This window comes from Heterocephalus glaber, unplaced genomic scaffold, assembly GCF_053883595.1.
Source record: "Heterocephalus glaber isolate CG9 unplaced genomic scaffold, H.glaber_assembly_v1.0 deba00001561, whole genome shotgun sequence".
Taxonomy (NCBI): Eukaryota; Metazoa; Chordata; class Mammalia; order Rodentia; family Bathyergidae; genus Heterocephalus; species Heterocephalus glaber.
Window position 1 is genome coordinate 1,405,466 of NW_028258349.1, and position 14,638 is coordinate 1,420,103.

The following is a 14,638-nucleotide window of genomic DNA, read 5'->3' on the forward strand; positions in this document are numbered from 1 at the left end:
ATTTCACTGTAATGGTTCTGTGAATTTTTCCTTCTCTATTCTTTTTGAAACTCTACACCATTCATTCTCAGGACTTCAATCTTTCTTTACTTTTGAAGAATTCTTGTTCTTTTCTCAAAGATTTTCCCCCTCTTTTACTTTCTCCTCCATCTGGAATTCCTTGTTACAAGGTATCATCTCTTTATTTCCTTCTCCACTTACTATTTGGTGAATGATCTTAGGAAAAATACAAGCCTCTTTAAAAGGGAGGTAGTATTTATCTAATAAATTCATGTTATCTTTTGTCATGAAAATTTTTCTTTTGCAGGTGACCAGAAACTGCAATACCTAAATCCAACCACAAGAGATCAGACAGTCATCAAGAAACCAGTATCACTGTTAGTATTTTTTTTAAAAGCACTCCTGAGTAACCATGGTAGCTATAAAACCAGAGAGACTCTTTTGTCAGGTGTTTTCCAAACAGTACTCACCTCCCAACTGAAGCTTAATCTCCAGTGTCACTAGCAGGATTCGGGTTTGAGCCAGGCTTCTCTGAGCTTGGGATAAAAATCCTCCTGCCACACCTTTCAGGAGGAAATTCTTGCAATTTGGAGTAGATGACTTATCCAAACCCTTAAGAATGTACGTTTCCCAGAGGCACTATTGTCAGCTCTCTCACTTACTGGGAACATGACTATTGGAAAACTCCTTAAAATCTCTAAACCTTTGGTCAGACACATCTCTAAAGGGAGGATAATGACTTCCTGCATAGGGTTATTGTGGTGACTCCCTGAGAGGACACTGGCATAGGTTAATAATCGAAAGACTAGAGCCATTGTGATTTCCTCATCAAACAAGGGGGCCAGGGAATGGGTCTTTACATTTCCATTTCACATGAATATTCTGAGTTCAAGGAAGTTACATTTACCCTGAAAGAAGATGAAACCCAGAAAGATGTTTATAAGCCATGAATATTTCCTGAAATTCTTTATCAGACTACTGTGATGGAAATTGAGAACTGTGGATTTGAGGGCAGGTGGCTGACTGTTCCTCAGGTCTGAAAGCCTAGGCCTTCCAGGCTAGTTCTGCTTCTTACTAGTCTAGTCATAAGCCCCCTCAAAAATGGGACTAAAACACCCACCCCCAAGATATAAGGATTAATGCATCTGTTTAAACACAGGAAAACAGTACCTGTATCTGAAAAAACAGGCTTATAAAGATCTCCTTGCAAGGTTACTGAGAAAAACAAGAAATGAGGTATACAAATTGATTAGAACAGTTCCTGGAGTATATAGGAGATTTACAGATACAATAGGACCAATTAATGCAATGCCTCAAACAGTAAAGTACCATGTTAAGAACTGGAACTCAGAACATTGTAAGCAGCTACCAGGGATAAGCAGGTGCCTGGTATTGAAGTGCAACTCTTCTTGCATTCCACTGGACATATGTCCCTGCTTTTGCCATCTGTGTGGCTAGGTGGCACCTGTTCAGGGAGCAGAATTAATGAAGGCTCTGGCTGGAGATAAATGAGCTAGCTATGCATCAGTCCATTAATCATTTTCCATTTTGAAAATGGTTTCCCTTAGCCCTTCTTTGTGCAGTTAGTGATCAGATACTGAAGCTGCCTGTGGTAGAGGCCCCAAGAAAGACAGGCTGAAGGAGATAGCTCTGGTCTACAGACCCTAGTGAGCCCAGTCTTGCCTGCTCTACACACAAAAATTAAACCTTAACTTCTTTAAGTTCAGCTCAGTTCACGCACATGTTTACACACTCCTGTGACTTGCTAGACACTGCTGTGAAGGGGGCAGTCAGCAATGTGGAAGGTATGGCCCCTGGCCCAGAGCTGCCCAGAGACTGTGGGGGAGAATGAGGGTCGGCTACTTATGGTGCCACATGGTAAGTGCCAAGGTGGAGGAATGTGTAGGATGCTCCTACAGGAGAGCAGAGGCAGTGTGGAGCTTGGGTCAGGGAAGGAATCTTGGAAGAAGGGATGCCTAGGCTGAAATTTGATGAGTTAACACAGCGTGGTAAAGTCAGGGGAAAGAGAACAGAAGGTAGAAGTGTGGCCTAGGTAGATTGTCCACCAGAACAAAGGTCTGGAAGCAGTTCTGGGCAGTTGCGAGTCCTCGCCTCCTGCAGCAGAAGGAGGTGAAGCAGAATGTGAAGCTGCCAAGGTAGGCTGAGGCTGGGCTGAGCATGCTCTAGAGGGCTGAGAACCTGTCTAACGCTGCCCATGGGCTTCACAGCAAGACTGCCCCTGCTGGTCACAAGATAAACTGCCTGCAGAGTCGCTGACTGGGGGCCAGGTGTAAACAGCACTGCAGACCCTAGCCTCACTTTTGAGCTGTTATTTCACTCCCCAGATGGCTGATGCAACCTCTCCAGAAGACCCAGCGCCTAGAAATGTCACTTCTGCACCAGGTCCAAAGAGGATTTAAGGTCTGCTGACTGTTCTTGATGCAGATGACCCAGGATTGAAATGAAGCAAGGAAGGTTGATTGGAACAGGCTTCCAGGAGCTGGCCAGGAAGGTGATACAAGACAGGCAGTCCAAGTGTGCTCTGGGCTTTCCTGTCTAGCAAGCAGGTCTGTCCTCTGCAGGCTCAGGATACAGAGAGGACCTGTCCACTTTGCTGAACCTCCCAGCCTTCCCAGGGCCACTGAAGCTCCTTCTGTCCATCTCTAAGGACAGGCTGCTCCCTTCACTGTCTCATGGTAGCCTGGACCAACCCAAACCACTCCTAAAACCATGAAGCAGACTGAATACCAGGATATGCTTGAACATCAGACCAAGCCAATTGGAGTTACATAATAAACACAAGGCTGAAAAAGGTAAGGTAGTAAACACGGGGGATGATTTAAGGAAAAGGGCAGCTAAGCAGATGGCACTAGAAACAGCCAACTAGTTAAAAGCAGTACAAAAAAAATTTTTTAATTAAAACAAGTTGCAGTTTGTTGGGGGTTGCTCTTTGTTTTGGGATTAAAAAAAATCTATTGTAAAGGAAAACACTGGTCATGTTTCCTGCACTATATAAACTGACAGATTCCTCAGGCAACTCCCATGAGAGAGAGTGTAGCCTAGTGTGTGCTGAGTTGATCCTTAAGCTCGCTTCCCTGGCTGTGTTAATAACCAAGTTTCATGGAGTGCAGCTTCCCCAGACTCCCTTGAGCTGGACTATTTATCATGGCAGCAGCTGGAGATAAGCTGGACACAAAGAGGATTTGTGTCTCAGGAGGGTCAGTCCCTAGATACAGAAAGCAGAGGAATTTTCTCATTAGTGAGAAGTCAGTGCTGGGGATTCTGGGCTTTTATCATATTCCCCAGTGCAATTGGCAACAGGGAGGAGAGGGTACTAGGGGGTAAAGGGTTCCAAGAAGCTCTCACTGGACAACCTGAAGTTTCCAGAGCAGACTTTCTTGGGAGAGGAGAGACTTTAAATGCTATCTGCACTTAGTAGTCTTTTCAGGAGAGGTAGACTTCCCTCACAGGGAGTCACAGTGAGGGGCCTCGGGGGGGGGGGCACCCTAAGCCCTGGGATGGACCCAGCAGGAACATTGCAGAGTGACACCCAGGGGACCCCCAGGGTCAAAATCTCAAAGAGAAGCCATTGCTGTTTTCCCCATAACAACCAGGCTAACTGGGAAAGTGAATAGCACAGAGCTGACAGAGGACAGGCATTCCAAGCACAGATGTTCTAGGACACTCCCAGGATTGCCTGAGGAAAGGGACTGCCCACCAAGGGATTCCACAATCTGAGGGCAAAGTGACCAAGAAACTCTTCTCTGCCTTTGGGGCAGTATTTGAGGTACAATCCCAATTAGCTAATTCCATACATTTTACCATTCACTGGGGTTCCCCACCAACACTGTGCAGTGTGTGGGAATGAAGTGTTCCCAAGTGGCCTCTGGTTGTCTGTCTCTTTCAGCAACTGCTATAAGCCCAGAGGAAATCACTGCTCTTCCAGTTGAAATTGTTCCTTCTTTGGTACTTCTGCTGCCTTTTAACACACCTTATGAGCACAAAGGGGAGCTCTGATGGCATCTTCACCATCACCAGTGTCACCTCAATGCTCTGGACAGCACTTAGCTCACCAAAGGCTGGAATTTGGATATACTGTCTGAATAAATTTATCATTGTCCCTCAGCTTCTAGACCAATGGCTCAGGTTAGAGCATAGTGTGGAAAGTGTGACATATGCAAATCCACTTTTAGACTTTCAATTTTCCTTTTTCACTACAGCTTTACATACTTGGTTTTAACCAAAAATTACAACTTTGCATAATAGTGAGAACGGAAGGCATGTTAGAGGTACATTTCACACCTGAATGACCACAGAAGCAAATCCTGAAGTCATCCAATAGGAAAGGTCGCTTGAAGAACAGTCACTGGAGCATGGACTCAAAGAAAAACGTTGCTATTGTAAGTATTTTCAATGCCTTTGGCCATGCGTGGGATACGTTGGGTTTGTTTCTGTGTTTCTCCAGCTCCCCAGAACAATATGTTGCACCCTACTGCGGGAAAAGTGGGCATACTTGGAAGGCCCAGTTTTTCGCTTCTCATACCTCCTCTGAGAAACCAAGTGTAGGAGTGGAATTGATGCAGAAAAGACTGCAGACTTTGTCTCACACCATAGACACTCCTGCCATGGAGTCAGAGGGACCCCAAGTGCCAGATGGTAGAATCTGCCCCTGATGTAGTCATGGAGGCAAATGAGAAAGTTGGGCAGAAAGGATTCATCTTCCCTCCTTTGGAAATGTGTGTGGCTTTGTGAACAGACTAAAGGTCCCTTTTCCTTTCTGTTTCTTCTCCATTTCCTCCTTTTTAAGGAAGTTAAAGGTCTGGCCCCTTCTCTAGTGTGAGTCCTCTTGTCCTTGGATCTGACAGGCCAAAGACTCACAAAGGAGCAAAGAGGCATCAGCTTAGCTTTTGTCTAAGCGGCTTGCTCTCACCAAGTGAACATCAAGGCCATCCCAGTTCAGGTGGCCCTTGGGAGCAATTTCTCAGCAGTGACTAAGTCTGCAGTTCTGGGTATTTTGCTGTTTACTGATGATGACCCTTTTGAGCTCTGGTCCCTCTTGGAAAGAAAGTACACACATGGATAAACAGCTCCATCTCTTTCCTGGTGCAAAGAGACTGTGAACCCTAGGCTGAGAACCAGTGGCCTAGAAGATGATCCAACAGTCATTTGTATTTCCTCCTAGAGAGGAACTTACCTGTGCACATCATGTTCATACCCCAAGCCAGCCAAAACTGGGGACACTCTCACGGTATGAGCCAGTCAGGGGAACAATGATGGCATATCCTGAGAAACTGCATGTCCCCCACAAAGGTCTCAGGTTGGAGGTTTGTCAGCAATATTCATCTGCCTCACATTTCTACTTCCCTTATTCTCACTCTTCCAGGCTCACAAAGCAAAATGCCAATGCTCTCCACCCAGCTTTGAGGAAAGCAAGACTTCCCATCAGTCAGGAAGAGAAAAACCAAAGCCAGCAAACCAAACCAAATCATTTTATTGTGCAATTTCCTTCTACCAGAAAAATCTCTAAAAATATAAATATGAAATCTCTAAAAAATACTCAGAATAAATCTGTTAACTTCTTCCTCTTCCAACCTGGGGCCAAATTTGTTCTCTAAAAGCCAGTGAATTGCAAACACCTTTCTTCCTATCACCCACACAGAGAACGCTCAGATATGTTTCTCTGTTCAGGGGTGAGGGGCAACCATACTCCTGCCAGGTTCTGGAAGCTCACCTTGTAACCTATCAGGGTAGAGCTATGGGATGAGTAAGGACTCATGGTGAGCTTGAGGAGTAAGGGGAAAGAAGAGACTCCAAGGCTTCAACTTCCTTCTGTGGACATAGATGATGGACTCTTCATTCCTCATTACCTTGGCCTCCTGTGGACAGAGCTACCCAAAGGCCAGGCTCTCAAAGGAAGCTGGCCTTGCTATGCAGGATGTGTGGAGCGGGGTGGCCATGCAGTAACCACAAGAAAATCAGACACAGCTCCTCTTGGGCTTTGGATGGAAGAATTGGTCTGAGCTGAGGTACTCAGCAGAATTTGTAGAAATTGTTCCCACTGTGCCCTGGACACTTATTCCCTAGAACCAGGTAACATATGCAGCATCTAAGACCAGGCTCAGTGTTAGAGGGTCTCCCAAGGCAGCAGTGTCACCCACACAGCAGGTGGATGGCCAAGCTATAAGCAGTTAGAGGCTGGCACACGGGCTTGTGTACCTTACTCAGTTCAGACATGAGTCTGAAGAACTCTGGGTAAACCTAGCAATGATCCTGGGACAACCTGATGAGATGCTTTGGCTAATCTGGGCCTGAGGGCCGGCACTCTAGGAGCAGGCTGGCTGTGGCATGGAGACAGCCATTTAGCAAGCTGGAGCCAGCACTAACAACCCTCTGGCTACCATATCACCTGGTCTCCGGGGAGGATCAGCCCAAGGTCAAAGACCTGTAGTTTCCCATATGAGGAGCAAACCAAGCATTTGGTACAGAGATTAAGTGAAACTGGGCTTGTTCCCTGATGCTTGTTTAATGTCTCTGCCCCTATATCCCCAATTCTATTTTGGGTAAAGCCCCAAACTGTTCCAGGAAACCTCACAGAACCCCAAACGCTAGTCCTAAGAACTTCTCTACAACCTCATGGCCAGATATCATATGCTTAGGATGTTCTTGGAGTAAGGCAGGATGTACCCATGTGCTCTCAGCCCCGCTCACTCCACCAGGGCCTGTAGGTGCCTGGCTGCATGGACCGTCGTGAGTGGGGAAAGGACAGGACTTTGCAGGGAGTATGTGGCACACCCCTACCTGCTGGGGCGAGAAGAGTAGGGGGTAGGAGGGTGAAGCCGAGGTCACACAGCTGCAGAAGCAAGAATGCAGGAAGGTACCCACATCCCAGTGATCCCGCTGAGGCTCCCAGTTCTGGAGGAGTTGGCATGGATGTTCTGTATGGCAGAGGTAGAAGGAAGGGAAGCAGAAGCTCAGTGCTGAATTGGGAAGTGAGTCCTGGGTGTCCCACAGCTCATGGGTGGAAAGCCACACAATGAATAGATATGGGACTGCAGGAATCACAGGAGGAGGACTGCTGGAAGAGCCTGACCTGGGCAGCTGTGCCAGTCCCAGCCTTCTCCTGAGCACTGGCCACTTTGTTCAAGAAAGAGATATTCTCCTCTTCCTCAAAAGCCCGCTTGGCTGGGATCACTTCGGCATCTCCTGGCCACAGGAAGACAACATGATATGCCCCCTGGTGGAGACAGGAACACAAAGGTTAACCCAGGAGGATAGGAACCAGCTAAGTAAGGTTGGATGAACCCTGTTAGCCCCTTACCCAGGTACTGAAAGCAGGCACAGAGGAGGACCATGGGCATCAGGATAAGGGAGGTACAAGGCAGAGTCCCCTCCAGGGGTGCCCACCACTGTAGGGGACTCAACAACTTTAGCACAAGCCCTAGAGCACCTGCCACTGGATTAAAAGCAGTTTAACATCACAGTTCTCATCACATCCCAATCTCTCACATGCTTCACCCTGGCTCTTGCACTTACCCAAACTCTGCACGGCCTCATTCTGGGCTGGGGGTGACCATGGAAAGCCTCTCTCATCCCCAGTGACACCTTCTACGTCCTGGCTTCACTCTTTTCTCTACCATGTCCTCTCTTGGTCCTCTTAGGCCTACTCCCAAGTTCCTGGGCTCTCCTCTCAGAACAAAACTAGAACATGCTCTGCTGTTTCTGCTGGCCTGCCTTGCCCTGTCTTTATACACAGCAAAGACAGCCTGTTCATCTTTCTGTGCATGGAGCCCCAGCTCAGACACAACTCTTTCCCAAGTGCTTCTCCAAGACAGGCAAGGACTTCACTCTATATTCTAATATCTGACTGAATGGGGAAAACTTTTGATAACCCTAGGCAACAGGGTTCAATCCTGGGGTAACCCTACAAGGTCTCAGGCCCGGTAAGCGCCTCATCTGGCCCCGCCCCAGGAGCACAGGAAAGATGGTAACCAGGGACCCACACTGTCTTGAGAGCAGGGGGAGTCATGGCTGGGCTGTGGTCAGGGTGTGTGGCTTTCTAGGCCAGGCCCCATCAAGCCAAACCATCATTCCTTACCCAGCCTTGTTCTCCCCGAGGCAGAGGGCCTCTCTCTCTGGAGAGAGAAGGAACCAGGAAATGGGAGAGAGGAAGAGCAGACAGCATATAGGAGATGGGAAAAAGGATCCCTGCAAGATCTATCATCCTGGGCTGGTGACCCTGCAATCCCGTGGGGAGCTAGGACAACCTCCAGGATCCAAAGGCTGCAGCTAACACCCAGGGAGCTTATAGGAAATTAGGATCAGGGATGGCACCCAAGTTCTTTTGCCATTCTTCAGAAAGATTCCTTAACTGGGATGACTTGAGGACTCCTGACTCCATGTGTGCAGTTGGCTCCCTGCTGAATCTTGTGCAAGGAAGACAAAGGGCGTAGTGGAGCTGGGGCAAGGGCCCATGTGCACAGTGGAGGAGAAAGCAGGAGGAAGAGATATGCTTGGCAGGGAGTAGAAGAGGGTCTACTCAAAGGACAGCAGGTCTGGGTGAGGGCCCTCATTATCAAGGCTGGAGGTCCGTGCTCGAGGATGGGGGTTGCCGTGTTCCCAGGACTCATCCAGGCTGATGGGGCTCAGGCTGAGTGTGAGGCCATTCCTCTCCGTGAGGCCAGGGGATGAGGCTCTTCTCTGCTCAGTCGCCTTTAGTTTGGACTCATCTTGGCTGTCCTTGTGGATCAGGTCAGGTATGGACAGGGATACCTCTCCATTGGCCAGGGTTTCACCCCTATTTCCCATTTCCACGATGGCCTCCGGTGGTGAAGCATCTGCTGAGACAGGCTGGGCAGTGGGAGGAGAGTCCTGGGGCTGCCCAGGGGACATCTCAGTCCCATACTCCAGGCTGCTTAGGACAGGCTGCGAAGAAATCAGCATGTCCTGGGTGGTCTTCAGGGCTCGAGGGGTTCGCTTCTTGGTAACGGGAGGTGGAGGATCCAGCCGAGGGAAGGCTTCTGACGGCGACCTGTGAGATTGGTGACACAAACACACATACTTTATGAATGGCGAGACACCAGTCCATGCTGCATTCTTACCATTTTTAAAGCAAAACCTTTATTGCTACATTTTATATATACATAATGATAACATTCATCACAGGGAACTTGTACCTGTACATGATATATCTTGTATGTGTATTCTTACTTCTTCTTTACTTTTTTTGGTATTAAATTCTTTTATTGGTACATTGTAGGTATAGAACACAATTACATTTCTCATTGGGAATTGTACCTTTACATAATGCATCTTGGTTCTTATTTTTTCCCCATTCCTAGCCCTCCCTTCACCCCCTCCACCCTTCCCTATTTACAAAGACTTTATTTCCATTTTTTCCATTTCTCAGCATTTTTCCTTTCCCTTCTTTCCTTTCCCCTGCCCCTCCCACTATCCTGACCCATTTGGACCTTTTCTTCCTATTTTACATTATCGATTATTCATTCTAATCATTGGTACATTTTAGGTATACAATATGATGACATTCATCATTGGAAATTTGCACCTTTACATAATCTCTCTCAGTTCTTATTTTTCACCCTTGCCCAGCCCTCCCTTCAACCCCTCCAGTCCTCCCTATTGACAAAGATTTTGTTCCTATTTTTCCATTTTCTCATATTAATCCCATTCCCTTCTATCCTTTCCCCTAGTCCTCCCAATTCCTTCCCCTTTGCCCCTTTTCTTCCTATCTCACATTACCTACTATACATTTTAGTCCTTATTTACACTTTCAGTTTCTCACACCAGAGAAACTATTTAGTATTTACACATGCGTGTCCTATTTATTTCACTCAAGAGTATCGCCTCAATGTGCATCCACTTAGCTATAAATGTCTCTAATTTCTCATTTTTTATGGCTGAGTAGTACTCCATTTTATTAAAAAACCACATTTTCTTTATTGAGTCTCCAGTTGATGGGCATTTGGGCTGTTTCCAAGTTTTAGCTATCACAAACTGTGCTGCTATGAACATGGGTGCACATATATCACTGTGGTCTGATTCTTTTAATTCTTTGGGGAAGATCCCCAGCAGTGGAATAGTGGGGTCAAATGGGACTTCCAGTCTCAGTGCTTTGAGGTATCTCCATACGGATTTCCACAGTGCTTGCACCAGTCTACACTCCCACCAGCAGTGGAGCAGGGTTCCTCTTTCCCCACAGCCCCGCCAGCATTTGTTATTGGTTGATTTCATGATAGCAGCCATTCTTTCTGGAGTGAAGTGGAATCTCAGCATTGTTTTCATTTGCATCTCTCAAATGACCAGTGATGTTGAACATTTTTTCATGTATTTAGTTGCTATTTCTACTTCTTTGTCTGAGAAATGTCTGTTCATTTCAGATGTCCATTTTCGGATTGGATCTTTAAATTTGGGAGGTCTAATCTTTTTAAGTTCTTTATAGATTGGAGATAGTAGACCTTTGTCTGAGGAAGAGCAGGTGAAGATTTTTTCCCACATTGTGGGTTGTCTCTTCACACTGCTGGTGGTTTCTCTTGCTGTGCAGAAGCTTTGTAATAAGAAGAGATCCCATGTGTTGATTGTTTGTGCTAGTTAATGGGCAACTGAGGTTTTGTTCATAAAATCTTTTCCTACACCGATGTCTTCAAGGGTTCTACCTAACCTCTGTTCCAACTGCTTCAGAGTTTCTATTTTAATATATAGATCTTTAATCCATTTTGATTTGAGTTTAGTGCATGGTGAGAGATATAGGTCTAGTTTTAATCTTTGACAAATTGAAGCCCAATTTTTCCAGCACCATTTATTAAAGAGGCTATCTTTCCTCCAGTGAGGGTGTTTGGCTCCTTTGTCGAAGATGAGATGGCTGAGCGTGTCTGGCGTTGTTTCTGCATCTTCTAATCTGTTCCACTGGTCCTCAGGTCTGTTTCTTTGCCAGTACCATGCTGTTTTTATCACAGTAGCTTTGTAGTAGAGTTGCAGGTTGGGGATTGTGATACCCCCTGCCATGTCTCTGTTACCTAGAATTGCTTTTGCTATTCTGGGTCTCTTCTAGTTCCAAATGAATTTTTGGATTGTTTTCTCAAGGTCCGTGAAGTATGCTGCTGGGATCTCAGTTGGAATTGCATTGAATCTATATAGCAGTTTTGGAAGTATGGCCATTTTCACTATATTAATCCTTCCTACCCAGGAGCAGGGGATGTCTTTCCATTTTCTGATATCATCTTCAGTCTCTTTTCAGAATGCTATAGTTTTCAGAGAAGAGGTCTTTGATTTCATTGGTTAGGCTGATTCCTAGGTATTTCAGTTTTTTGGATGCTATTGTGAAAGGAATTGTTTGCCCTATTTCTCTCTCAGTGAGTCTGTCATTGGTGTAGAGGAAAGCTATTGATTTTTGTGTGTTGACCTTGTAACCAACTACTTGACTGAATTTGGTTATTAAGTCTAGAAGACTTTTGGTGGAGTTCTTGGGATCTTCTATATACAGTATCATGTCATCTGCAAATAATGACAATTTGACTTCTTCCTTACCTATCTTTATTCCTTTTATTTCTTTCTCTTGTCTAATTGCCATGGCTAATGTTTCCAAAACCATATTGAAAAGGAATGGTGATAGTGGGCATCCTTGTCTTATTTCTGATTTTAGTGTGAAGGATTTCAGTTTTTGACCATTTAGTATGATATTGGCTGTTGGTTTTTCATAGATAGCTTCTATCTGTTTGAGGTAGAGACCATCTATTCCAATTTTTTGGAGGGTTTTTATCATAAATGCATGTTAGATTTTGTCAAATGCTTTTTCTGCGTCTATGGAGATAATCATATGGTTTTTGTCCTTGGATCTATTGATATAGTGTATTACATTGATTGATTTGCATATATTGAACCATGCCTGCATCCCTGGGATGAATCCCACTTGATCAGGGTGTATGATCTTCTTGATGATCTTCTGCATTCTGTTTGCCAGTATCTTATTAAGGATTTTTGCATCTATGTTCATTAGTGAGATTGGCCTATAGTTCTCTTTTGCAGTTGGGTCTTTCTCTGCTTTGGGGATCAAGGTGATGCTTGCTTCCAGGAATGAATTTGGGAGTATTGCTTCCCTTTCAATTTCATTGAAGAGTTTAAACAGTAGTGGCAGCAGTTCCTCTCTAAATGTCTTGTAGAATTCAGCAGTGAAGCCATCAGGGCCTGGGCTTTTCTTACTTGATAAGTTTTTAATTATGTTTTCAATTTCACTGGTTGATATTGGGTTGTTCAGAATTTTTAGGTCTTCTTCGTTCAACTTTGGTAATTCATATGTATCCAGGAATCTGTCCATTTCTTCTGTGTTGTCCATCTTATTGGCATATAGGTTCTGGAAGTAGGTATTGATGATCCTCTGGATTTCTGTTGGGTCTGTTGTAGTTTCACCCTTTTCATTCCTAATTGCATGGATTTGGGCCTTTTCTTTCCTTTTTCTGACAAGGTTGGCTAAAGGTTTGTCAATTCTGTTGATTCTTTAGAAGAATCAACTCTTGGCTTCATTGATTTTTTGTGTCTTTCTCTTAGTCTTCATTGCATTGATTTCTCCTCTGATCTTTATAATTTCTTTCCTTGTATGAGCTTTGGGGTTGTCCTGCTCTTCTTTTTCTAGAAGCTTGAGGTTCAGCATCAGGTTATTTAATTGGTCTCTTTCTGTTTTCCTAATATGCGTATTCGCTGCTATGAAGTTCCCTCGTAAGACTGCTTTCATTGTGTCCCATAGATTCCGATATGTTGTATTGTCATTGTCATTTAATAGAAGGAACTGTCTAATTTCTTCTTTAATTTCCTCTGTGACCCATTGGTTATTCAGAAGTGTGTTGTTCAATTTCCACCTGTTTATGAAATTTTTTGAGTTTCTTTTGCTATGGATCTCCAATTTCATCGCACTGTGGCCTGATAATATGCAAGGGATAACTTCAGTTACTTTGCACTTACTTAAACATGTTCTATGTGTGAGTATGTGGTCTAATTTGGAGAATGACCCATGTGCAGCTGAGAAGAATGTGTATTCTGATTTTGTGGGGTGCAAGACTCTGTAAACATCTGTTAAGTTCATTTGTTCAAGAGTTCGATTGAGTTCTAGTATTTCATTACTTATTTTTTGTCTAGTTGATCTATCTATTTGTGACAGTGGGGTGTTGAGGTCCCCCACTACAATTGTTTTAGTGCATATATGACTTTTCATGTCTGTTGGTATTTGTTTTATATAGTCGGGCGCACTAGTGTTTGGTGCATAGATATTTATGATTGTCATCTCTTCCTCTTGGATTCTTCCCTTTACAAGGATGTAGTGTCCTTCTTCATCTCTCTTAATCAGTGTTGGTTTGAAATCTACTTGATCTGCAAAGAGGATAGCTACTCCTGCTTTTTTTGGGGTTCCTGTCACATGCAGTATTGTTTTCCACCCTTTCACCTTCAGTCTATGAGTTTCCTTTTGAATTAAGTATGTTTCTTGTATGCAGCATATTGTTGCATTTTGCTTCTTGACCCATTCTGCCAGTCTATTTCTTTTGATTGGTGAATTGAGACCATTACCATTGATGGTTATAACTGAAACGTATTGACTTGTCATTGCCATGACTTTTTCTTTTTGTTGGGTTCTCCCCCTTTCCATTTAATTTCTTGTCGTGCCAGATGGGTTCATTCTGCTTTGCTTCCTGGGGTTGTGATCCTCAATGTCTGTTCCTAGGATATTGTGTACAATTCTTTGGAGTGCTGGTTTGGTATTCACGAAGTTCCTAAGGTGCTCTTTGTCATGAAAGTATCTTATTTCTCCATCCATTTTGAAAGATAGCTTTGCAGGGTACCTCAATCTGGGTTGGAGGCTGTTTTCTTTTAGGGCTTGGAATATGTCACTCCAAGCTCTTCTTGCCTTGATGGTTTGTGTTGAGAAGTCTGCTGTGATTCTGATGGGCTTTCCTTTGTATGTGATTTGTTTCTTTTCTCTGACTGCTTGGAGAACTTTGTTCTTCTGTTGTGTTTCTGGAATCTTAACAATTATATGCCTATGTGTAGATTTTTTTTGATCAAGGCTATTTGGAGTCTTATATGCCTCACTTATCTGTATGTCAAGCTCTTTTCCCCTGCTTGGGAACGTGTATTCTTACTTCTTTAACTTCAGCTGCACCTTCTTCAACTCACCCACCCAATGAGTGTTTCATCCCTTGGGCTCTTATTCTGATTTTAGGGTACAGATGGTTTTAGCAACTCCAGCATAACAATTAGCTTCTACCCCAACTCATGCTTAGAGCAGCTCAAAGTGCTGTCCATGGGAGACAGCATGAAGATCACCACGGAGCAGTATCATATCAGAACCCACACAAAGGCTAGAGACTGCATTGCTGCCTCATAGACATGGGTGTTTAAAACAAAGGGACCTGTTGGTAAGCAGTGGAAGAATGGGAGGGCAGCCACATCAGGCTTCTCTGTCCCTTCCCCAGGCGGTTTTCATCTAGGGCAATGGTGCTCAGGTGTGGCTGGGCATCTAAAACCATCTAAGGAGCTTCTAGGCAACACTTGGGCTTGACTCCAGTTCTGTGATCTCAAGCTACTCATTTTACAGGTCTGAACTTAAGTCACCTGCAAAATGAAAATAGAATTTACC

General features: G+C 44.6%; 1 protein-coding gene across 9 annotated transcripts in view; it reads right to left on the reverse strand.

The window, feature by feature from the left end:
• Positions 1-5,474: 5,474 nt before the first annotated feature.
• CUNH1orf226 (chromosome unknown C1orf226 homolog) overlaps positions 5,475-14,638 on the reverse strand; it is a 331,114-nt gene continuing 321,950 nt past the window's right edge. For all 9 annotated transcript variants that reach the window (XM_087191162.1, XM_087191161.1, XM_021244677.2 and 6 more), the window contains one exon: positions 5,475-9,028. In XM_087191162.1, coding sequence (XP_087047288.1) covers positions 8,533-9,028 — 496 coding nt within the window. In that variant the 3' untranslated portion in view covers positions 5,475-8,532. The remainder of the gene's footprint in view (positions 9,029-14,638) is intronic.